A 25,006-nucleotide genomic window follows, 5' to 3' on the forward strand; every position below is an offset into this window, starting at 1 on the left:
ACCATTAGAAAGAGTCTGGGCCCAGTTCATTTTACTGCAGAGAGTTTAGGTTGCAAAATAACAAATTACAGTTCAGATAGTACTCCTTACTAATCTCAATTCTCACTATACAATTAAGGAGCCAAATATATTCAGAAAATTTGAACAAATTCTTTGGTTTCTCAACTCATGAGAACAGATATTTGGCTTTCTCATCCAAACCTTAGAAACCAAATATGATCAGCTATTGTGGTATTTTTCATCTCCTATGTGGAAAGACTCACTGTCATTAAAATGTTAATCCTTCCAAAAAGAACCTAAAATTAATGCAACTACAATTAGAATTTCTAAAAGTTTTCTTTAAACCTTGTTGTATACGTTAAACATTTTATAATATAAAAATTTTAAGATATAATAGAAGAAATCTGAATAAAGGAATGCCTGAATATGAATTTTGAAAATGCTCACTGAGCTCCAGAAATAATTTAATAGGATTTACACTCCCATCTATAAAGTATGAGGAGGCCTGTTCTACCACATCTTCAAAAGCACAAAACAAAGAGCTATAAATAATAATACAATGAATAATCATCTTCCCACTACCTTACCTGAAAAAAAGAAAAAATATAACAATGCCATCAAAGCTCACTGTGTATACATTTCAGATTCCATCCCCCAATCCCTTGAGGTAGTCACTCTTTCAAATTAGGAGTTTATCATTCTCATCTATTGCTTTATATTCTCACAATGTGTTATACACATAGAAATGTTTATCTGTTTTTAAGCTTTAAATAAATGATAAAACCCTGCATGCATTCCTCTGCCACTGCTTTGTTTCGTTTTGGAAAACAGTATGTTTATAAGTTGTTGATGCATTACTTAGTTCCAGCTCATTCTAGTTTTTCATCGTCTGGTGCTCAAATTGTCCTTGTGCTGGGTCTCCACTTCTATGAGCTCCTAGTTAATTTCTATCATTGCCTTCTATTTTTCCACTGCCTCCTGTGTGCTTACGCTCCATATCTCTGATCTTTTTTCAATGTTGATGCTGCTCCTCTCTGTTTCTAAAGCCATTTTCATTTCAAACCTGATCATATTCTCCCCTTCAATTTCTTTAAGCATGCCAGGTCACCTTTCCATTCACCAGGACTGAAATCCCTTTGAGAGGATGGAGGAAATCTAGTCTATTGTTTTTAATTTCCTGAAGTAATTATTATTCTAACACGTATTATGTGCCACCTTTCTTTTACATGTCACATTGCTTTTTCATTTTTTTTTTATGATTGTAAGGAAATCCCATTTTTCCTGCTACTTATTCAACTTTTATTGGGCACAATTTCATCTGGTCCTGATATTGCCCAATAACTTTGGAGGATTACCATCAATCCATTTCAGTGTTTACCTGGTCCCCTTGAATTGTCCATTAGGACTCAGGCTGGAAATCTGAACATTTGAGAGAATGTAATGTGTATTGTTTCAGTCATTCGGAAAACTGAGGAGGGAAGAGAAGGTAGTGAGTAGCTAAAGCTCAGATATGGTTCTATTGTCTGTAAGTACTTTTCCAACAAATGTGTTGATCCTCACCCCAGCCAATCCCATTAAGAGAAATATGTCTTAACTTCCTGTCATTCTCCCCTTTCTCTGTGAAAAGTTAACTCCACAGGAAACTAGGTTAGTGTGAGAGCTCTTGGCTCAAAGGCCTTCCGTTTGTTCTTACTTATCTCTGTCTAGTCAACTTTCCTCAGTAGATGCGTTGAGTCTCAGGTACTCCTCTCCCTTGTTCCCTTAATTCTCTTCTAGGTTGCCTCTTTTTAAGAACAGCGTAAAGAACACTGTCCCTGGTCACTAGGTCTCTCTTCCCCTCCAGTTCCCCTCCTCCTCTGTGGTATGGAACTATATTCAGAGTAGGGATCTATTCCTCCTGTTCTCATCTTTCTGAAATTGTGAGGCCTTAAAAAACCCTTATAAGTTATTTCCCTAGAACTGCACCATCTGAAATGGGGCTACGTCTTTGTTAACTCTGCGTCTTTGCTGAAATTGTCTTTAATTGGCTGATCTTCAGTCTGTGGTGTGAGGCTGTGGCTGTTCCATAGTTGATAAAGCATTGATACAACCATGAAGTTTTCATGGGGAATAAGGGAACTGTATGCTCTAATGTGGTTGGGAATCACTCAGGGGTCTTGTTCAAATTGCAAGGCGGGGGCTTCCCTGGTGGTGCAGTGGTTGAGAGTCCGCCTGCCGATGCAGGGGACATGGGTTCGTGCCCCGGTCCGGGAAGATCCCACATGCCGCGGAGCGGCTGGGCCCGTGAGCCATGGCCGCTGAGCCTGCGCGTCTGGAGCCTGTGCCCTGCAACGGGAGAGGCCACAACAGTGAGAGGCCCGCGTACCGCAAAAAAAAAAAAAAAAAAAAAAATTGCAAGGCGGGACCTGAGAATAGGTATTCCTAATGAGCTCCCAGATGATGCTGATTCTGCTTGCTGCAAAGTGGTTACACTTTGATTAGAAAAGCTGTGTATTAGGTTCTCCGGAGAAAAGAACCAATAGGAATATATATATATATATATATATATATATATATATATATATATATATATATATATATATATATATAGAAAGAGATTTGTTATGAGGAATTGGCTCACGCGATTATGGAAGTTGAGAAGTCCCACATCTGTCTGAAAGCTGGAGATTCAAGAAAGCGTATGGTGTAGTTCAAAAGCTTGAGCATTCTCAAGAGCAGGAGAACATTGATGTCTCAGCTCAGTCAGCAGAACAAGGACCCAAGTTTCCTCAGTCTTTCTGTTCAGTTCCTGGTCCTCAATGGATTGGATGATGCCCACCCACACTGGAGAGGGCCATCTGCTTTATTCAGTCCACCTGCTCATGCTAGTCTTTCAGAATCACCCTCATGGACACACCTGGAAATAATGTTTAATCAGATATCTGGGCATCCCATGGCCCAGTCAAGGTGACACATAAAATAGACCATTGCAGGCTGACATCATACAGCATACAAAGCAAGAAGGTGCTATATGGCTGGCCAAAAAATGTAAATAATAGCTAATATTTATTAAAATGTGACTACATCCTAACCACAGTGCTAAATGCTCTCCATGGATTATCTCATTTAATTCTCACAATAACCCTGTGAGGTAGGTACTGTATTATTTCCATTTTATAGAAAAGGAAATTGAGGCATAGACTGATTGGGTAACTAGTTTGAGATTAAACATCTACTAAGTGGCAGAATTGAGCAATTTGACTTTAGAGCCTCAACTTGAAACACCATCTCCTGGTGCAATCCTGAGGTCGTTTCTTATACTGCTATTCTGTAGAAAGCAAGGGTCCCACCATGCATTTATAACAACTAGGTGTTTTGCTTAATGAAACTGAAGGGATGCTGGGGAAGATGACCTGAGATGGTGACCTCTGGAAGGTCATCAGCATGGTGACCAAACAGCGTGGGTGCTTCCTACAGGGTCCAGGTTGAGAAGCAAATGGAGCTTTACTGAGGAAAGAAAAGTGATAAATACCAATAAGAACAGTGTGAGGAAAAAACTAAGAGAAATCAGTAAGGAAAGAAAAAGCAGAACTTGGTGTCCTCACACATCAATTCAGAGAAGGGAGAACTACTGCCTAGCAGAACCTTGAAATAAAATTTCCTCAGAAAGCCCCAGAAAAGTTGTGTGTCTGTTACAAGTTAAAAGGGTAAGGGGAATTTACATATGCTTTTCTCTTATTTCTGTGGGCAAAGTACTACTCCTTCAAGATTCAGACCCCAGTGAAGCTTTCCAACCAACCCCAGCCTCCACCACGGTTAGGGTTTCTTCTTCGATGTTCCGAAGGTCTTTGGGCATGACTCAGGGTGCACAGTGTACTCTCATTCATTCGTTTATTTACATTTCTCCCTCGCTAGACTGTGATTTTTTTTTTAGGACAAGGTCTTAGTTTATACACATACCTTGAGCTCTAGGTACACTGGAATACTCTGTTCACTGAACTTAAGCCTTCAGTCTTGACATCCTTCCCTTTTCACTATTGACCCATCAGTCTCCTTTAAATGCCCCTTTTCTTATGAAGCCTTCCCTAAATTGAGCATTTCACTCTGTACCTTTATGATGACACAATATATTGTCTTACTATTAGATTTTGTCAATCCCTTTTCTGCATTAGATTATAAACTCCCAGTGGTGATGACTGTGCCGTCACGACCTTTGAATTCTCATTAGAGCTGAGCCGAATCCTGCACATTGGTTGATGCTCATAAAATCAGATACTGAACACATATTCAAAAAGAAAGGAAAGGAAAAGAGGTTTAGATACAACAAATGTGCCTGGACTGGCTAAAGTGGACTCAAACAGCTTGAAACAAAGACCTTCCAGACCCTTTCATGCATAGAAACTTCCCAGATCCTAACTTCTTCTGCTACTGAACACGTCACTCGAGAATGAGCCATTTTCTCCTCAGTCTTTGGTAAACTGTCATGCATGTGTTTTTAGTACAGAAGAAGGAGGACACCAGGAGCTAGATTTACCTTTGAACAAAATCAAAATTAAAAACAATTCACTGAATGAAAAAAAAAAATTAAGAAACAAAGGACTCAGAAATTTAAAAAGACATTTAAGAAACAAAAAGAGATTAAATCCTATTTTGTTTGAGGGGAAGATCAGACTTTGCCTGCTGTGGTTCCATACCTGGGGACTGAATAAATGCAGCCCTGATCACAGGGATGGTGGGGAGGGGGCGTGGTTACTGATTTATTCTCAAGTGGATTCCATGGGCTGTGAGTGCCCTTAGAGAAAGCCAAGAAAAATGTGGTTACTTGCGCTCTTCCGTTACAGGATAAGGAGAGAGCTTTTGTGATTCCCTTCTTTTCCCCTCACACCAATTGTGAGTGCTTTAATGTTCTACACATTTTGTATTTGTCTTGAGACAATATGACCTGAGGAGGTGGGGGAGCTGTGTGCCATTCAGAACTCAGAAAGCCATGACAATTAAAGAGGGAAAATGTGGATTATATAAAAAAATTCATAGCAATTGTGCTCAAGACAAATTTATTTCTTCAGCCTCTAAAATAGCTGTCAACAAGAAATGACTTGTGGCTGAGTTTACAAAGTAAAACATTATTAAAACTTTAAGTTCTCATTGCTGTTTGCATCTCTTTTGCACTGACTATGATTTATTTCACTCGTTTACTTTTTTTTTTTTAATGAAGACAACAACACAGAAACTCAGATCTTAGAATCTGAGAATCCAAAATCTAAACAACAAAACACAACAAAAAACAGAACCAAAAATACTTCTAACAACTTAAAATATTTCATGGAGTGCATCCTCAGAAAACAGTCTCCACTCAGCAAGAGTTTGGAAAACTGGCTTCAACAGGCAAAATGAATCCACAACTTCCTGCCAGTTTTTTCTTTTGTTTTGTTTTTACTAAACATCAGTATTTCTTACAATAGAAGGATACTTTGATTATCTTATCACCATGGGACAAAAAGTGTTTAATTTTTTATTTCAATCAGTCAAGCTCTTCTAGCTCAGCCCTCTTTATTCTTCCTCATACTCAAGCTCCTAAATTTATAGGCAGGAAAAAGAATTTTAACTACCTCAGGCAACAGGCCATACCATGGAGGAAACACCGAACAAAATAGCACTCTCTCTCGCAAATCAGCTTATATTTATAGCCAAAGTTTTACATTGTGTGTGTTCATTTTCCATTTCCCCCACTAAGTTGTCCCTGTTGAGAAGTTCTTAGCACCTGGCTCCGCAGAAAATGTCCTGAGAGCTTTCCTGAATTACTGTTTCACATTTAGCATCTTTTGACCATTAATCACCACTGTCAGAGAAAGGCTCTGCAGCATCATCAGTAATCAGCTCTCTGGTTCCCTGTGATCAAGAAGAAAGGGCATTTAAGTGCTAGAGAGAGAGAGAGGAGAGAGAGAGAGAGAGAGAGAGAGATGGGTGGGGGGCAGCGGTGGGAGAAAATGCTATTTTTCCTCATAAAACAGTCGAGTTAGAGGGCATTGAGAAACCACCCCAAAAGAAAATCGGAAGCAAATTCAACACTCAAGATAAATATAGACAACAGAAATAAAATAAGCTGATGTGTAACCTGCAGGGTCTTAGGTACTTCCTAACACAAAGTTTTGTAGCTATTCCTGGAGCTAGACATAGCCTCCCGCTGTCATTCAAGAGCACAGTGCAATGGTGAAAGTGGCAACACTGAGTGATTATACCATGCTGGCTCCCATTAAGCCCCTCACAGCTATTAGCTATGCCCCAATACCCTCCGAGGTGGATAACCTTATCCCATGCCTAAGGGCCACTTGTGTTTCTGCAATTCAGCATTTTTCAGATTTTGGGAGTCCATATGGAGCATGTACCACAGGGTATGAATCCCTTCCTTGGGGCCTGGAACTCAACCATATGAACATTCCTACAGCACAATGTGTGAACAGATACAAAGGAAGAAGACTGCTTTTTCACGCCAGGTGAGGTTTTACTGCCAAAAGTGTTTTTGCCAAACCTAGATAGGGAAAAAACCCAAAACCTGCTTTCAGAGGCTGAATTTTGGAGTTGAAGGTTGGATATATTCTCAACTCCATTTTCCAGGCCAAGAACCCAACCCGGGACTCGGAGAGGATCAAGTGCCTTGCCTCTTGGCACCGGCAACAGTGCTTCGGCTGGATTCAAGCAGCCGAATTCGAATCTCAGATTCCAGAGCCTGTGCCTAAAGCATCCCGCCGCCACTCTGACCCTCAGGCTTTCTTGGGGTGTCTAAGTACAGGCAGGTGTCTCTGAGGTCTTTCTGCTAATCCTGAAGACTCAAACTGTCCTTCCCCGTCCCTCATTACTTGTCTTTCTCTGCAACCTCACCCAAAAAATGACTGTAAATAGAAGAAAAAAAGGGAAAACATTGTTTTTCCTTCAGCGATAGCAGAAAGAGGCAGTTATCAGCCTTGATCTCTTTATTCCCTTAGGAATTTGAGGTTTGCTCCTGAGAGACAAAACTGACAAGGAAAGGAAGGGAAAGTGGGAGGAGGAGAGAGGAAGGGAGGGAGAGAGAGGAGATGATGGCGGTGGGGAGGGGAAAGGAGAAAGGACCTGGAGCCTGGGATCCAGAAAGAACCAAAGCATTACAAAAATCCAAGTAATTCAAGATGTCTAGGCTGCTGCAGTGTCAGTCTCCTCCATCTTCTCGGCTCGTTTGCTAAAGCCACCTGCACAAAGAGATGCTCTGCTTCTATGAGTGAAGATGCCAGATGAGTTCCACACCTGGCTAGACAGCCCACGCAGCTGGGGGATCAAGGACCGAGTTCAGAGAAGAGGGTGTGCTACCTAGGGATGAGTGAAAACTTGAAAATGACATTGGACTTTATCAGGCCGGAAGTGGGGGGGGTCTGATCCTTCCAGCTCTTGAGCAGTCGGGTGAACCCGGCTGCCATCGGGGTTACAGTAGGTACCGTGGTGTGTGGAGGGTTAACTTTTTATGTGCAGAGATACAGTATCTTTAGCAGTGTTACTCTTCCCTCCTACGTTCTAATGTTCTAATATGCTTTCTCCCGGGAGAGAATGGAGTATACCCAAAATTACACATAACCCTGAAATGACCACAGGAACTTGTGGTTTGTGATTGTTTTTTGCTGAGCCTATCAAAGCAGGAAAAGGGCTGAGACCCTTTGTTGGCAGTTTTCTGGGTTTTTTTTGTTTTTTTCATTTGTTTGTTTTGGCTGCATTGGGTCTTGGTTGCTGCACGTGGGCTTTCTCTAGTTGCGGCCAGCGGGGGCTACCTTTCTTTGTGGTGCACGAGCTTCTCATTGTGGTGGCTTCTCTTGTTGCAGAGCACGGGCTCTAGGCGTGCAGGCTTCAGTAGTTGTAGCACGCAGGCCCTAGAGTGGCATGGGCTTCAGTAGTTGTGGCACGCGGGCTCAGTAGTTGTGGCACACAGGCTCAGTAGTTGTGGCACATGGGCTTAGTTGCTTCGCAGCATGTGGGATCTTCCCGGACCAGGGATGGAACCCGTGTCCCCTGCATTGGCAGGTGGATTCTTAACCACTGCACCACCAGGGCAGTCCTTGTTGGCGTTTTAAAGTTGAAATCCTAACGGCTAAACTTGAGCTTGGTGGCCAAGCTAATGCCAGAAAAAACCAAGCCCACAGAATCAGAGCCTTGCATGGGCACAGCAGCCTCAGTATCTATCTTCTGTACTTGGAATCAGGGCAACCCCACCTTATAATTAGTGCCCCCTTAGCATTACCATCCTGGGTGCTAAGTTCATAGATGGGCATTTAATCCAGGTCTAAGTATAAAGGGGGAATTCTAACTTCACCTCTTCTTTAGGTAATGGAAGGCTCCTTTTGCTCCTTTGTCCTTTTTAATGCTGTAGCTTTTGGTACTTCACCACCAGTGTGTGGCTAGGACCTTGTCGGTTTGCCAAGTTGTATACTGCTTTGTCCAGCGTGAAGAACTTGATTCTAATGAAGAGAGACCCTGCACGTAGTAGGCGCTCCCTAAAGCCTGGTGATTTGAAAAGCTTATGAAAATTCTACCCTCCTGGTTCATACATTTTCTTTGTCAGGTACTTTAGTCTCAATCAAAATGGATAAGGTTTTAAATGTTATGGACCCAGGGACACAGTTTTCTGGTGTGATGACAGACCGTGGTAAAAGAAATATTCTTCTTTCTCTGTTACTTTCTTTTATCAAAATCAGTGGCCAGGCAGCAGAATAAACCCTATTTTTTTTTAATTAAAGCTTATCAGCACATTTCCTTCCCTGATTTAAGCACTGATTTAAGAAGAGCATACACAGGGACACACATGTGACACTCAAAGGCTGCAGAAGTTTTCCTTTTGCACCATTTCTTGAATTTTACCCTCTCCTCTTCCCAATGCTAACGCTCTACTCACCCCAGCCCTCCAGCAAACATATGTAACACACCCAACCACACAAACATGCTGGGTTTTATTCCCTTGATATAAATTTCTGGTGAAATGAACATTTTCACAGAAAAAATATACTATACTAGGCCAGAGAGTTATACTCAAGATGCTGAAATGTATTTTTATTCTAATAACACCCTAAAGCCGTTTAACTATGCAATAGTCAACTAAAGAGCCCCATTTCAATTAGCTTTACCAGAACTTTAATTATTGCCTAACACACAGTGTTACACCAAAAAAAGTTAAAAATAAATTTGTCCAACCACACATTTAGATGTTTTTACTTTATTCTACACAGGAGAGTGTTTTTCTGTCTAAGATGACAAGTTCAGTGTGAGTTAGGTGGAAGGAAGAAAAACAAAGGGGACACTCATTAAGAAATGAAGGCAGGGGTTTCCTGGTGGCACAGTGGTTAAGAATCAGCCTGCCAATGCAGGGGACACGGGTTCGAGCCCTGGTCCAGGAAGATCCCACACGCCGTCGAGCAACTAGGCCCTAAGCCCGTGCACCACAACTACCGAGCCTGAGCTCTACAGCCCGCGAGCCACAACTACTGAGCCTGTGAGCCACAACTACTGAGGCCCGCGCGCCTAGAGCCCGTGCTCTGCAACAAGAGAAGCCACCGCAATCAGAAGCCTGCACACCACAACAAAGAGTAGCCCCCACTCACCGCAACTAGAGAAAGCCCGCACGCAGCAATGAAGACCCAACACAGCCAAAAAAAAAAAAAGTGTATTTTCCCTTTTTAAATTCATTCTCTTCCCCTTTCCCCACAATCCCATCCCACCATCTTTAGTCAAATGGCCAGAATTATCTGGTTACTATTTATCTGGACTCAACTTTGAAATGCCTAAAGTACTCATCCAATTTTTATACAGCAAAAAGAAGACCACCTAGACTGGATGGATACAGCAAGTTTCAAACTGTTTGAAAGGAGTTATTACTTCTTGGGCTGCAGCATGGATGGGGCAGAATTCATAGTGAAACATATTTGAGAAAGTACATTTCATTCATCTTTGATAAGGCAAGTGGAACCAGAGAAACATTCATTTTTATATCCTAACAGCAGGGACTTCCTGTAACTCAAGAATAGACCAAATTACCCGCCAGAACTTAAAGAGTAAGTATTCCATGATTTTTTGAGTGACTGTATGATGAAGGTAATGTTACCCTTGCTTTTATCTTGTCTCATATATGAAAGGCCTGGGGCTCTAAATGATAACAAGTCTCTGTACTGTAATCTCAGATTCTGTAAGAAATAGACATTTTGGATAACTGAATTTTCCAGTTATCTAAATGTCAGCAAGAAAACCCTTTTTGTTTTCAGGGCTTGTCTGTTAGCTTGCCTAGCTAAACATCCTAACAAAATATTGAGCACCTTGCTGTATCATATTGAACATCAGTTCTCGTTTCATATTTATTGTAGATATAGAGTTTAAAGGAATCAGGGTAGCCCCCGCTCACCGCAACTTTTTGTACAAAGTTCAAGGCAGCTTATCAGCCTGTTTATTATGATTTGCAATACTCTCTAAGACGGAGAGGAGAACAAAAAAAAATTCCAGCTGGGTTTTCCAGTAATCAAAGTTGTGCTAATTCCTGGGGCATACACTAACCAGAAAACTCAGTAAAAAGTGGTCAGGAAAAAACTGCTGTAAACCAGGTTGGTTGACATTATAACAGTGTCCAAGAATGCCAAATTACAATTATATATTTGGGGAGAAATGAGCCTAGAAGGATTTTGGAATTCATTCAATTATTTGAATGGAATGTTCTTTTCCCAGATATCTCCTAGGCTGTTTCTCTGGTCTCCTTCAAATTTCTGCTCATATGTCACCTTATCAGTGATACCTTCCCTATTTTACTTAAAATAGAAACCTGGGGACTTCCCTGGTGGCACAGTGGTTAAGAATCCGCCTGCTGATGCAGGGGACACGGGTTCGAGCCCTGGTCTGGGAAGATCCCACATGCCGCGGAGCAACTAAGCCCATGCGCCACAACTACCAAGCCTGCACTCTAGAGCCTGGGAGCCACGGCTACTGAGCCCGTGCGCCTAGGGCCCGCGCTCCACAACAAGAGAAGCCACCACAATGAAAAGCATGTACACCACAACAAAGGGAAGCCCCCACTCACCATGACTAGAGAAAGCTCGCGCTGAGCAACGAAGACCCAACACAGCCATAAATAAATAAATAAATAAATAAATAAATAAATAAAAAATAGCAACAGTACCCTCTTCCCTGTATTACACCCTTTTCTGCTGGATCCCCACAATGCTGCAAGACTGGGGCCATTTTCACAGCACCAACACAGTAGCCCTGCCCCTCAGCACAAGTGCCAATTGAGACAGCATACATTTTACTGGCCTGCTTACCTCCCACTCTAAGGGTATGATTTTCGTTTGGTTCATTGCTATAACTCCAAGTGCTTAGAACAATGCTGGGCACATAGTAGGTGCTCAGTAAATATTTATGAATAAGCAGATTAACTAATTGTAGTAGCTTCTAAAGCTCTGGCCTAAGAGTTCCTGTCTTTAAGACCTTCTGTCTAATTGGAAAATCAGACATGGATACAAACCATCACAATACTATGGGATCAGAGAGCAGGGCACAGGGACCTGATATCGATTAGGAACTGGTGCTTGACCTCAACAAACCTGGATTCCAGCCTCAAATTGTCCCTTGGGCAAGTCTTCTAATATCGCTATACCACGATCTCTTTGAATCAGAGGTGACTATAGTAACAATCCGTCTGCTCTTACAGGCCTGTGATGAGGAGTCACTGAAGGGATGCAGATAGGTGCTCGGCACAGTCCCAGCACTCACAGAGTCTACAGGAAGTGTCCGCAGCATCAGGTCTGATTCTTACAGAAGCAGAGAAGCAGAGCGGGGAGTCTAAAGCTGTCTGGTGCTACAGGAAGACTTGCCAGTAAGAGGACTGAGGCAGGAAGGAAGGAAAAATCATCCTCAACATACATACAATGAAATGTCATATTAAATTTTCCTGTGCTTAATGCATGAAACTTTAAAAATGAGGCATGAATCTGCTAGTAATGTCAATATGTGATCAGAGAAGGGGCTTCTCCAACTGGAAATGGGTTACTGACAAGCCTCTCCACTAACCACATATGGCTTTAACCTTCTATACATTTTGACTCATTCTTTCTAAAACAGAGTTTAGGGGGGAAAAAATGTCTAACTAGTAGTGAAATATTAGGTAGTATTGCCCTGAGAAAGAAACGTCTAAGCCGCTCGCCACCATCACCATCATGACCCACCACTGCTTTGGCAGCAGATACTTTGCTAAGAAAAATAAATGCACTGTCTTCCTCAGGGGAAAAAAAAAACTTAATTCAAGATCTGATTCCAGATCAGGTTCCAAATTAGAACGTTAAATCTACAGGCGAAAAAAGGAGTAAACTCCTTTTTCAATCACTGATGATTATCTCCTTTCCCCTATCCCTCAGTAGATTCCAAACTCACTAACAGTCACTTTAGAACAAGTCTTCCCATCTCCGCATTCAAGAATCTTTAAAGACAGTGACATACAGCTCTTGAGTTCAATCAATTTCACAACTAATTGTGCTGTAACTTAGGTCAATATTCTAACTGCTCCTTGGCAACTGGAGTTGAGAATTTTGAGATGGAAGGAAGTACGCAAGGCTAGGACTCAGCTCTACATACAGGTTTAAGATTTGCTTGTCTCCTCTTCATATCTGCAAAGTCTATAGACTGACGTCATCAGGTTAAAAGAAAAAGGTGGGGACTTCCCTGGTGGCGCAGTGGTTAAGAATCCACCTGCCAATGCAGGGGACATGGGTTTGAGCCCTGGTCCGGGAAGATCCCACATGCCACGGAGCAACTAAGCCCGTGCGCCACAACTACTGAGCCTGCACTCTAGAGCCCGCAAGCCACAACAACTGAGCCTGCGTGCCACATATACTGCAGCCTGCGCTCTAGAGCCCGCGAGCCACAACTACTGAGCCCACGTGCCACAACTACTGAAGCCCACGTGCCTAGAGCCCGTGATCTGCAACAAGAGAAGCCACCGCAATGAGAAGCCCGCGCACCAGAACAAAGTGTAGCCCCTGCTCGCCACAATTACAGAAAGCCCGCACGCAGCAACGAGGACATAACATGGCCAAAAATAAATCAATTAATTAAAAAAAAAAAAAGAAAGAAAAAGGTGGTGGCTAGGGAAGAATATTACGTAAATTTGGCATTATCACAATCTTTTTCAGTTGCTCAAGATTCTAAAGTTTCGGCCTAATAATAAACACCAGGCAATCCTTAGTAAGTTTGTGAGTCAGTGATAGGGATATGACTCAAATTTTACTACTCACTTTAAAAGACTAAAAAGCCATAGCAAATTGGGCAGGGATGTACTATATTAGTAACCACTAAATCATAACTAGTTGAAAGGCAACTTAACAAATTGAAAGGCAACATAACAAATTGAAAGGCGACAATTTGCTTCATGTTTAAAGTAACCATTACCGCATGTTTAGGAAGCAAAAATAAAGTTATAAAAGGAGAGCGAAAACAACTCATTTTGAATTTGAGGCCTGGCTCCACAACCATATTTCTTAATCAAATTTTAAGTGCCTCAAAAGGGAGTTTTCTGGGGTAGAAGAGATGTCCTATCTCTTGATCAGAGTGTGGATTACATGGGTGTGCAAAATTCACTGAACTCTATGCATTTAACTGTATAAAGTTCTTACATCAATTTAAAGGGAAAAATTCAAGTGGCTCACACCTTGAAAGTTATGTACAGGAGGTACTTACACTCAAAATGTAAACCCAGAATGAAACTTTTTAAAAAATTCTATTTAAATAAACACTCATTGCAAAATGACAAGTGCTGGACTTCCCTGGTGGTGCAGTGGTTTAGAATCCGCCTGCCAATGCAGGGGACACGGGTTCGATCCCTGGTCCAGGAAGATCCCACATGCCACAGAGCTACTAAGCCCGTGCACCGCTACTACTGAGCTTATGCTCTAGAGCCCGCGAGCCACAACTACTGAGCCCACGCACCTAGAGCCCGTGCTCCGCAACAAGAGAAACCACCACAATGAAAACCTCGTGCACCGCAACGAAGAGTAGCCCCCGCTCGCCGCAACTATAGAAAGCCCGCACACAGCAACAAAGACCCAACACAGCCAAGAATAAATAAAATTTTTTTAAAAAATGACAAATGCTATAACAAAAATATGTGCAAAACACTCAAGATATGTTTGAATTGTGCTGTTTCATACACCATGGAAGTACCTCTAATCCAATAACACACTAAAACCCAACTTGCCAGGCTAAACCTTTAAAATAATGAAAGTCATTTCTGTCTGTACCAAAACAAATCATTACAACCTAGCTGTTCTGAAAAACACTCTTTTGAGGTCTATTTGGGTTCCTTTTGGACTGGATAAGGTGTTTTAACTCCCTGACATGTTCACTAGGAAGTAGAGGTGCCGCTGGTTGCCCAGCCCTTATTCAAAGAGATATCAACATGGCCCATAAAAGTGAGGTGACTGCGTGTTCTGACCAAAGCTCGTAGTCTGGGTTTAATTATTAATAGCATCCTGTTTTACTCTCAAGAGTCATATTCTGGCTGATAAACTTAGTGATCAAATTACATGGTCACTCTACCTAAAAAACCCCTCATTCCTTAATTCCTCTCCACTCCAGACACACCAGTCTTCCTTCAATCTCTCCCATTCACCGCACACACTTCACTCTTCCCTGCCTTCTTCATTTAAACCCCTACCCATCCTTCAGATCTCAGCTCAAGTATCCCTTCCTCTGGGAAGCCTTTCTGTGGTAGTCACATCTCTCAGAACACCACTCCACCACATTCCTTTCCTATGTCTCAGGTCCAAGTTTTGCATTTGTTGGGTAATTTTCTCTCTGCCATTAGGCTCTAAGCCCCTTGAAGGCAGAGACAGTGACTACCTTTGTATCCTCAATGCTTATAGCACAGTACTTGACACATAGAGGACTCAGTAAGTATGTGTTCTATAAATGTAACAGATACAGGACAAAACACTGATCATATTTTAACCATTAGAAAGGATCCCAGGGAATCCCCTGGTGGTCCAGTGGTTAAGACTCGGTGCTTTCATTGTGGGGGCCCGGGTTCAATCCCTGGTCAGGGGAACTAAGATCCCACAAGTCGGATGGCCAAAAAAAAAAGGATCCAAGCAGACTTAAAGGACAGGGCAATGAGGCAAATGCAAGAATCTGGGAGTTAGAAGAGAGCGGACATCTATTATTTCAATATTTCATAAGAGCGTCATCTCTAACTCTATAACCATAACTACTGTCTCAAGGGATAACTGTTCTGACAACACTGGCCACCCAAACCTTGTTTCAGTTAGGTTATTCTTAATCACAATTATTCTAACATCACAAACTTAAGCACTATAGGAACACACTAACTAATTTATAAAGCTACACAGAACTCCAAGCAGGGCCTGAACTACACAGGGGCTTTAAGATGCAAGACTTCTGAAAGGGTTAAAGGAATTTTGCCTATAAGTCTCTTGAGGCCTTTTGTTTCCTATATACTATTGCAAAATAAATTAGCAAGAAGCTCTGCTGGCTGAGTGCGTACTTCATAGAGCTATGCAATTTTATACAACCTAGCACCAAGCTATTCAATGAAGACATCTTCACATAGAAAAAGGGACTTGAGTTTAAACCAAAAAGAACCCGTGGTCACTGAGTCACTTATGACTGACTAGAAGAAATCAATTACATTATTAGTGATTCAAGCAAACGTTGCATCAGGTTACATCACAAGAAGAAACTCAAACCCAAACTGATAACTTATAAAAAGACTGCTTTTCTTTGCAGTAAAGGAAGTACTCAAACCACTCTAGATTAAGAAGATTGGGAACCCCTGAGTTCTGTTTGAAAATCTCTTGCAAAAACATGCCAAATACATATGGCTGGAAGGACTGCAAACCCTGGGAAAAGTCAACTTAGTTTATATAGCAAAGAGTTGTGAGGATTAAAGATGATAATGGATGCAAATGTGCATTGTATGGGGCTGCATTTCTATACACTATACACATTTGGTAATGTCACTCCCTGTCCCAATTTAAAGTGTCTTCAATACAGATAAAAGATCTGAAGAATTCCCACCCCCCCACAGCCCTTTGCTCTGAAAACCACAGTGTTAAGGGAAAGTCTATAAAATAAATATGCAAGGCCTGGGTTATCTGTATTCTCACCCTTAAAAGTGGGAGGAAGGGATAAGCAGTTCACTTTCCATTATTTCAAAAACACAAGTATATTTCTCTCAGTTATTGGCTAAAGCAGACTTTCAAGAAACTCCAAACACAATCAGGTGACACCATCAAAGTTTCAAGAAACCAAGAAATCCACCTTCATCTGCTTCCATGATATAGAGTATCTATCCACCTTCTAAGAATCCAGCCATTCCTTGCTACGTGTTTTCCCATGTTTGACGTTAACAACAGACATGTTTTTATCTCCAGTTTTACGTAAGAAGTGAATGAGCTCAGAGAGGCTAAGCGACTTGTCCCAACGTCACAAGCTGGGAGCTGGTACAGGCATGAGTTCCTACTCACTCTTCCAAGTCCAAGACTAGTATTTTTTATACTAAATCCCAACTGCCTCCTAAAGAAAGAAGCCTAGTTTTAAGACCTTTCTATGCTTCCTGGGAATGGAGAGTAAAATAATTTCTAGGCTTAAAATGACCAATGATGGTCAATTAGCAATGAGAAGTTAAAACATGCATGTTCTAACAATGTGAAAACAAGGTAAATCAATCGTACACCACAATATACCAATAGTTAACAGCTTGGATTCTGGGGTCAGAAAGGCCTGAGTTCAAATTATGAATTAACCATTTACTAACTGTTTAGCTTTGGTGCAAGTTAAACTCCCTAAACCTCAGTTTTCTATCCATAAAATAAACATTAAAAAATACTGACCTACCCACCTGCCAACCTCACCCAGTTGTTGGAAGGTCAAATAAAAATGTACATTGGTAACCTGAAGGCTCACAAGTGCAATTTACAGGAAATACAACTCCATTTAGTCTACTGACGTGAGGGGACAAAACTGCCATAAGTCAAGACTGGAAAATGCATTCAATCCTGCTTATAGCGTAACCGCTACATATTATCACTTTGGGTTTATGCCCATATATAGAATCGTCTCAAATAAAGTCCAATTGGTTAGTCATCTTTCCTTCCTAAACATTTAGGGATTGCTCAGAAGAAGAGGGAAAAGATACAGGGGATTTCTGGCTAAACTATAATTGCTAAAACTAATCTAATCACTGACGTACAACTTCATTAAGTCAGTTCCTTTTACAGCCATGCAAATAAATGAAATGTTACAAGAACCCTAACATTTAAAAAGAAAATTTCTAAAAACATAAAGTATGAGTTTCAACACATAGCAATACATAATATATAGGAGGATGTGGATTTTGAATTGGTATTAGCCCTTAATATTGGGTATCTGTTGGCTGTAAAAGATGTCTCAATTTTACAACTAAGGATTCAAGCAGATAGGCGAAAATTAGACAAGACCACCCTCTTTGGATTGCTACAACAGCTTCTTTTAAGACTTATCACTTAAAGAACATAATAATCACAACTTATTCTTGAGAGGAAAAAAAACTCATCTACTTTAGTGATAATCTAGAGAAATAGTCTCTAAACATTTTTGTTCATGCACCCGTCAATAAAATGTTTAGTACATCCCCAATATATATAGATACATTTGTTTAAAAAATGTACCATGTGCTTTTGCATACACACATGAAAACACACACAACGATATTTTAAAAGAATGATATAAAATAACTTTGGAGATGACCTATCTAGACAATTAAGTATACCCACGAGTAAACATGTCTTCTGTCAATGTACAGTTTGAAATAATTAGTATCTCAAGTAATATTCTCCAAATACAGGAATGCAGTTAACTCCACTGCTTTTCCCAGCCTTGTGGTCCCTTCTCTTGTGATGTTAGGTGTCTGGCCTACACTCAATTATCCTTCTATCACCAGGAATGTAGTCACAAATGGTCTTCACAACTTAAAGGTACCGGAAAGATAATCATCGAACGGTTTATGGTTTATAACAGCTTAAAAAAATCTTTTCCCTTTATAAAACACTGAGAAAAAGGCATTAAACACTTATTTGAATTTCTTTAAAAATGCCTGTAGGAGTATGCTTTATTTATGCTTCCCACCCACTCCTCCCCCAAGCCCAGTTTCCACTTAGTATGTGCCATAAACCTCACTACCAGTTTGACCTGCTTGTTCACAAACAAACTGAATGTAGACTTTGTCCCAGATTCATGAATTACAGAATCCCTACAGTAGTATTTCCCAAACTCTCTGCCAAAGACCATGCTGCACAAACCTCTCTTGATAAACACCTAAGACCATAGCAAATGCCTTTTTATTACCAAACCTTTAAATTCCTCCATGTCAGCTAAGTTTCCCACTATTCATTTCCCCCATCCTTTCCCTTTTTATCCAACCCTAGACTCAAATCAGTTCTTCCCTCAGTATTATTACTTTATTACAGAATTCCCAAAAGATCACTGCATCTTCAACACTAAAATGACAAATTATCATGCAAAGGCTCATATAAAAGTCAGAAGTTGAACTCCAAAACATTCCTTGTAAGATTATTCAACTATGAGACGACAAAGCATTAAAAAAAGAAAAAAAAAATTCAGAATACTACAACTGGAAGCCTTACCATTTTTCTATTCCTGTTTGACACACTGAAAAATGCCAAAAGGAACTGGTAAACCAAGTTAAAATGGCAGTCAAAAAAACTGTCATATACTCCACAAATTGTCATTGAGGAAATGGTGTCAATCCTCACTATTAATACAATTTAAGGCTTACTTGTTTAAGAGCATCTCAAAAATACCAAACTTAACATCTTGCTTAATGATCTTCCTTCACCTCCTGCTATTCTCAGAAGAAAATATAAAGATCTATAGAAATAACCAGAAATAACTCAACATATGAATTCCTCTGGCCCACTTGTATTAATGTAAATTACTTAAGGACTCAGTGAAGCAGCTTGGTTTGGGTTTGGTTAGCAGTACAAACTATTTCACTACAAAAGATTTTTTCATACTGTTATGTTCCAAACATGAAAAATAAACCATTGTTATATTTTGGCAGCAGCCATATATAAAAGTTCGACTGCAGAGACTGAGAGAAGAGACTCAACTATTTGCAGTCTGTATACCTTCAGATAAGTACGAAAGCTACCGTTTCAGACAATCCAAAATACACTTTTTGAAATCTCTTGTGTATATATAAAACTTTGGACAAAATCTCCCTATATAGCTTATCAATAGCATCTTATCACATTGTCTGAAATAAAGTTGAAAAGTGGAGAGGATATATCTTTAAACTTCAATATACAAGACTGTTTCAGTTGTCTCATATCTCTTCTGCAAAGAGGAAGGAGTATCAGGTACGTTAAAAAATCACCTAAGAAAATGTCTAATAGTAGATGTATTTGTTCCTAAGATTAAAGGGAGTCTGAAAACCTTTAGTCATTAAACACTACAACAGTCAGGAATACTGCTTCCTCTTAACTTGAAGGCCAATTCCGTAATCTATAACACCTATATACAAAACAAAATTATTTGCAATTTGAGTTATAGTGACTTAAGGAAACCATTTGTGCAATAGTACCAGAAAGCAATTTTCTGGTCGCCTTTCCAGTCTATTATCACAGAAATATTGGAAATTAAGGGTAAGGACACGTGATTCTCATTCCAGACTGCATGGAAACAGCCACATTACGCTGCATGAACTAGGATAACTCTTGCCACACAATTCACTTTAAGCCCTGCTTCATTCAGTGTCATAGACCAAGACAGTACTTAACATCTGGAGAAAAGGAAGTAATTTTAAAACTACCTGTTAAAACTCAGAATAATTATTTCTAAACTTTATTGCCAATAACTATGAATCCCTGGTGCCAGTGGCAACTAATGATATTGAAAGCAGTCACCCTTTCTTAAAAGGATCTCTTAAGAAACTATCTTTTAACTCAGGCAGTGTAAAAAGCCCTTTAAATTCTACCACTATTAAAGTTTTTTTTAAAAAGTACACAACACACTGGTGCGTACGTAAATAAATGTCTACGTGTGCAGGCCTGGCACACACCTGCCTGTGCATACAACAGACACTCAAATGCTTTTATCAAAATAGCTCCGCAAAACGTTCCCAGAAGCAATGAAAAAGATGTATCAAACAGCTACTATCCTGGAGACAATTGTTTGGGGAATGTTAAGGTTAAAGTCACAGGAAACAGCTGGATGCTAGGTCTGAGATGTTTGCAAGTCTTGGAACTCTAACAGCTCCTTACATGCCAGACATCACCTGAATTCTAAAATAAAATGTTTTCATTAAGTTCTCTTCCCACCAAATTTCTTTAAAGTACCAAAAAGTCCGATGTCAAAAATCTTGAAGAATGACTCCCCATCGGAAAAAAAAAGTTTTAGGTACTAAAATATTGACCTATTCCTAAACTGCCTGGAAGTCATCCTTTGCCTCGGGTCCCAGTGTGCAAAGCTTTATCAGTTATCTAGCTTCGAAGGAGTTACCAGATGAAATGCAGTTGGTAAACAGTAGCAGTTAGCACCTGTATAGAAACCATACTATCAGTTGTTTTATTGTAAATTTAAGTTTGAAAAACTGGAGGAGGTGGGGGGGGGGAATTCCAAAAAACAGACTGAAAAATAAAACCATTTATGTAAGTGGCAAGGGTAGTCCATGTGTTGTGGTTATAATTCAAACTCTCAAGGACCGCCTGCCAATAAAGTACACAAACATCCTTTGTATTCTAAACACCTGCTTGTTTAGCTGTGTATTCCTGTGGCTACAAAATCAGAATTTAATCTTACAGGGAGAAATCAATTTCCAAATTTATTTGGAACTACTGATTTCAAGTAACCTAGATTGCATATTTCCAGTGTGAACACGTTTACATGAATACCCCCCAAAAGTCACTATATGTTAATACGTTACTTGTGTAGAGAAAAACAAAATTTTCCATTTTTAATTTTCACTGAAAAACCATGTTGTCCTCCTACAGCCAAAGAATTAAAAACAAGCTTTATCATATGGGGTAGTGGAGTAACCTACACTCCAGCATTCAACGTTCATTTGTTTCATTTAGGTTCTTAGTACTTATCTGAAATAAGTCTGAGAATGAGGAATCAAAAACTCAGCATTTCAATTTCAGAATAAAAATTCAAACATACCTTTTGTTGAATTCCAGCTTAAGTGATTTTTATGTAAATCTTGCAGCTGACGAAAGGCAAAAAGCAACCAATCTCTGTGCAGTGATTATAGCCTGGTGGTTAAGGCTACGGGTCACCTGCCCCAGGGTTTTCTAATTGAACAAGGAATCCATGGGGCAAAATAACTGTTTTTCAAAGGTGGGCCAGAATAGAACATTTATATCTTCACTTCAACAGGGAAGCAGTGAAATGTAATCCTTTGAGTATCATTCTTTTTGGTTGATGTTACCTTTGTCTCTTATCCTCATTTCATTAGCCTGGGAATGTGTCCATGTTTTCACTTTAGAACTTTTGAAAAATCATGTTACCCCTGTGTTTATCTTCCAACACCTAAATATGTATACACAGATCATCTTCACTCCTTATCAAATGTTTTTCAGCATGACCAGTGTGCAACTGACATTCACATGGCTTACAGAAACTAAGTCTTCTGAGAAATATATTTCTTTTAGCTGAACCTCTGTAATCATGACAAGAGATTAATTAAAATGCCAAGATAAGAAACAATTTATTATAGAGAGAAGAAAAATTTCTCATCCAAAATATAGAAATCTGTACAACTTTGCCACAATCAATATACATGAACTGTACAAATTTACACCAGTTCATAATTTACCAAATAAAAGATGACTAACAAAGTTCACAAAATAGATGGTGGTTTGTGGAAAAGACTTTTTACCCAATTAAGTACAAGGAAAGTTACAAACCAGACCTCCACTTTCTAAAAATAAGAAGTTTACTCAGTCTTAGAAAACTACAAGCTAGCAAATGTACAGAGAGCTGGCTGGTGCTAACACCACAGTTGAGACAGTGTCTTTTTAAGGGTCTTTTTTAAAGCCTGCTGCCAAGGCAGATTCTGGTCACTTGCTACTTTCAAGGCCAAAAACATAATACAAGGTCTGACCATTTTCCCAGGTCATGCTTACTAGTTTGTCTTATGTACATTTATACATATTTAAGTGCTAGGTAAAAATCTTGTCATAAAATTTCCAGTACTACCATGTTTAAAATGTTGAGCTTTCCTATTGAGCTGCCAGAAAGGATAACAACTTTAAGTGTCATAGTGCAAATTTTCTCTGCAAGTTCTACTGCAGAGAAAGGTTCTTTGAAACACAGATTTGCGTTAAAGGGACTGATGTAAAAATTTAGGTATCATGTCTGGGAGAAACTAAAACCACCCTAGGACTTCACTCCCTAGCAAATAAGGTGATCATTTACTTGGACTCACAGGCTATTAAACCATTGAAAGGTACTGTCCAAACTATGGCACTGTCACTTAAAAATTTTTTTTACCACTCTATCTTGTGCCAGATCTTCACAGCTGTGACATGGTTTAAATTCCATAATCCATCCCCAAGAGGAGCCCACCCAAAGCAAAAATCAAATTTATCCATCCATTATAAGATGATGCATCCATAGACTATATCTTAACCTGATACAGTCATCATATTGTAGTTTTTGGAAGGGCTTGTTCTGCCCAAGAGAAGTTCCTCCTTACAGCTGATTCTGCTGTCTACCATTTGCACGTTGGTGCTGTTTTGGGTGCTACCTCCTGCTGGTGAGGCTTCGTACAGCACACAGATGGAGCCATCCTCTCCAATTCTGTAGGACACTTCGTAAGGATCAACCCAGAGTGTGAGTTCACTTGGGAGAAGCCTGAACAGCTCCTGACTGCTCAGTCCAATCCGCTGTGCTGCCTGTCCAATCAGAGGATCCATTTTATGGTTGATGCGAATACAGCGGTAACCTGATCCCTTGCAGGGCTTTTCTGGGAACCAGTGATGTTTATAATGTTCTATAGAAGAAAAGAACAGAGAAAACAATGCTTAGACACCGTTACTGCTGGTTCCCGCCGTAGTTTCCTTCTTCCGCTGGCTCCTTGGAGTGAAAATGCGAACTATCAACTTTTTTAAATGCCCAGCATCGCGTTCGCGGCTGTGCGTGTGCGGGGATGGGAAACGCGGGCCGGGTTTTAGAAATAGCAGTAGTACGGGACAAAACAATCTCCGGGAACCAACCGGTTGGGCCGCCAAAACGGGAATCACGCGCGCAGCCTCCGCCAGCCGGGAGCCTGTTTACTTTCCCCACCCCACCCCAGACGCACACAATGGGGTTTACAGCTTTGGAGGAGAGAAGCGCCACCAGACTGTTAACCCCGAAGGGAAGTAAAACAACCAACCCTAAACCACGCTCTGGGCAGGGCTGTAATTGTACCGGTGACAAATCCGATGATTAATGGGAAGGGGTAGGAGGAGGGGGGAGACGGCACGTCCGTCCCGGGCTGGCTTCGGGGCAGCGGCGCGCTTTCCCACCCCGGGGCCGGGCCGCCGAGCCCGCAACGGTTGGACGGGATTGGGGAAAGGGGGCGTCGAACCAACCCCAGCCCCGCGGCTCCTTTGTCCCCCAAACCCGCGGACCGTCCGAAGACCACAGCTCCAGACTCGGTCGGCTTTAGTTTCTTTGTTGTGCGTCTATTTTCTTCTCCCCTCGGTTTGCCAGCCGTGGGGGGAGGAGGGAGCGCCCTCGGCCCAGCCCCCAAACCCTCCTCGGGACCCGCCGTTAGCGACCGCCCAGCGCGCCAGCCACCGTCCCGCGGCCGGACCCGAGCGCGGCGCCACCGAGACTCCCGCGGCCCCGACGGCTCGGCCCGGGGATGTGCGGCGGCGTTCCCCGGCGCCCATCGCCCTCCCGCCGTGGTCTGCTCACCTGCCAGCAGCTCCTGCAGGCTCTGGCTGAAGGTCTGCAGCTGTCGCTCGCTCGTGAGCCCCTTGGTGCGGAGGAACTTGGAGATGAACGACACGGCGGCGGCGATCTCGCCTATCATGGTGGCGGCCCGGGTGTAGAAGGGATGCATGGGGGCGGCGGGCGGGGGCGGCCCGGGGCGGCCGGGGCTCGGCGGCGCGACCCCGACGGCGGAGCGGCCACCCCGGGCTCCCTCACAGGTCAGAGGGCTGAGAGAGAGAGAGGGCGTGAGGCGCGAACGGCTACTTTTTTTCTCCTTTCTTTATAGTAAAAAAGTTATTTTTGAGGTAGGAGGCGGCAGGAGAGAGGAAAAGATGAGCGACGGCGGCCTCGTCACATCGCTCGGACCTCCCCAGCCGCCTCCGCCTCCAGCTCCGCAGCCTCCGAAGGTTCAAGCAATTGCATTTCCAGCTTAGACCGGCAACGAGCAGCAGAGGCCGTGCATCACTTTTTATAGCGCCGCGGAAAGGAAGTGGCGTGGCGGGAGCGTGACGGCCGACTCCAGCCATTCCGGAGATCGCACCATTGTGACGCAAGCAGATTCGGAGCCGGAGGGGGCGGGAAAAAGGGGCCAGGGGGCGGGCCCATAGACCGGGAAGAGAGGGAGGAGCTGACGTAATCCGCTTGTAAACAAATAAACCCCCGAGTGGCAGCCGGAGAAGGGGGAGCAGGGGCGGGGGACGGAGGAAACAGGGTGCGCGTGTGAAAGCCCCGCCCCCAGCCCTCGCCCCTCCTTCTCGCTTCAGCAAGTCTAGGCGCCGCGCCAGCGCGTCTTCTGAAGGAGTGCGCTGCCCAGGCTCGCCTGCAAGGAGGCTTAATGCTGTGCAGATAAAAGCCGCCCGGCTCAGGCTGTCTACACCCGCGCCGGCGGCACGGATCGGCCTGCACGGCACCGGCCGCTAGCTGTACTCGGTGTTTACATCCCGTCCCCATGCCGAGTCTGTGTGGCTGGTTCCAAAGGCCGGAAGAGCGTACGGGGCAGCGGGATGCGGGTACAAGTGTTGAGGATACAGGGAGTGCGGAG

General features: G+C 42.1%; 1 protein-coding gene across 1 annotated transcript; it reads right to left on the reverse strand.

The window, feature by feature from the left end:
• Nucleotides 1–21,723: 21,723 nt before the first annotated feature.
• On the reverse strand, nucleotides 21,724–24,394 carry BTG1 (BTG anti-proliferation factor 1). The gene is made up of 2 exons (XM_082666777.1): nucleotides 23,947–24,394; nucleotides 21,724–23,035 (listed from the first exon to the last, which is right to left on the reverse strand). Exons 1-2 carry the CDS (start codon nucleotides 24,092–24,094, stop codon nucleotides 22,668–22,670), a joined length of 516 nt encoding a protein of 171 aa, XP_082522903.1. The 5' UTR covers nucleotides 24,095–24,394; the 3' UTR covers nucleotides 21,724–22,667.
• Between the last annotated feature and the right edge of the window lie 612 nt (nucleotides 24,395–25,006).

The sequence above is a fragment of the Grampus griseus genome (genome assembly GCF_964374135.1).
Source record: "Grampus griseus genome assembly, chromosome: 11".
NCBI lineage: Eukaryota > Metazoa > Chordata > Mammalia > Artiodactyla > Delphinidae > Grampus > Grampus griseus.

What these genes read in the sequence shown, in the direction of transcription:
- BTG1 (XM_082666777.1), bottom strand. Translation starts at nt 24,094, where the DNA reads ATGCATCCCTTCTACACCCGGGCCGCCACCATGATAGGCGAGATCGCC. An exon ending in CCTGCAGGAGCTGCTGGCAG is followed by an intron (nt 23,036 to 23,946) that starts GTGAGCAGACCA and finishes TTTCTTCTATAG; the next exon opens with AACATTATAAACATCACTGG.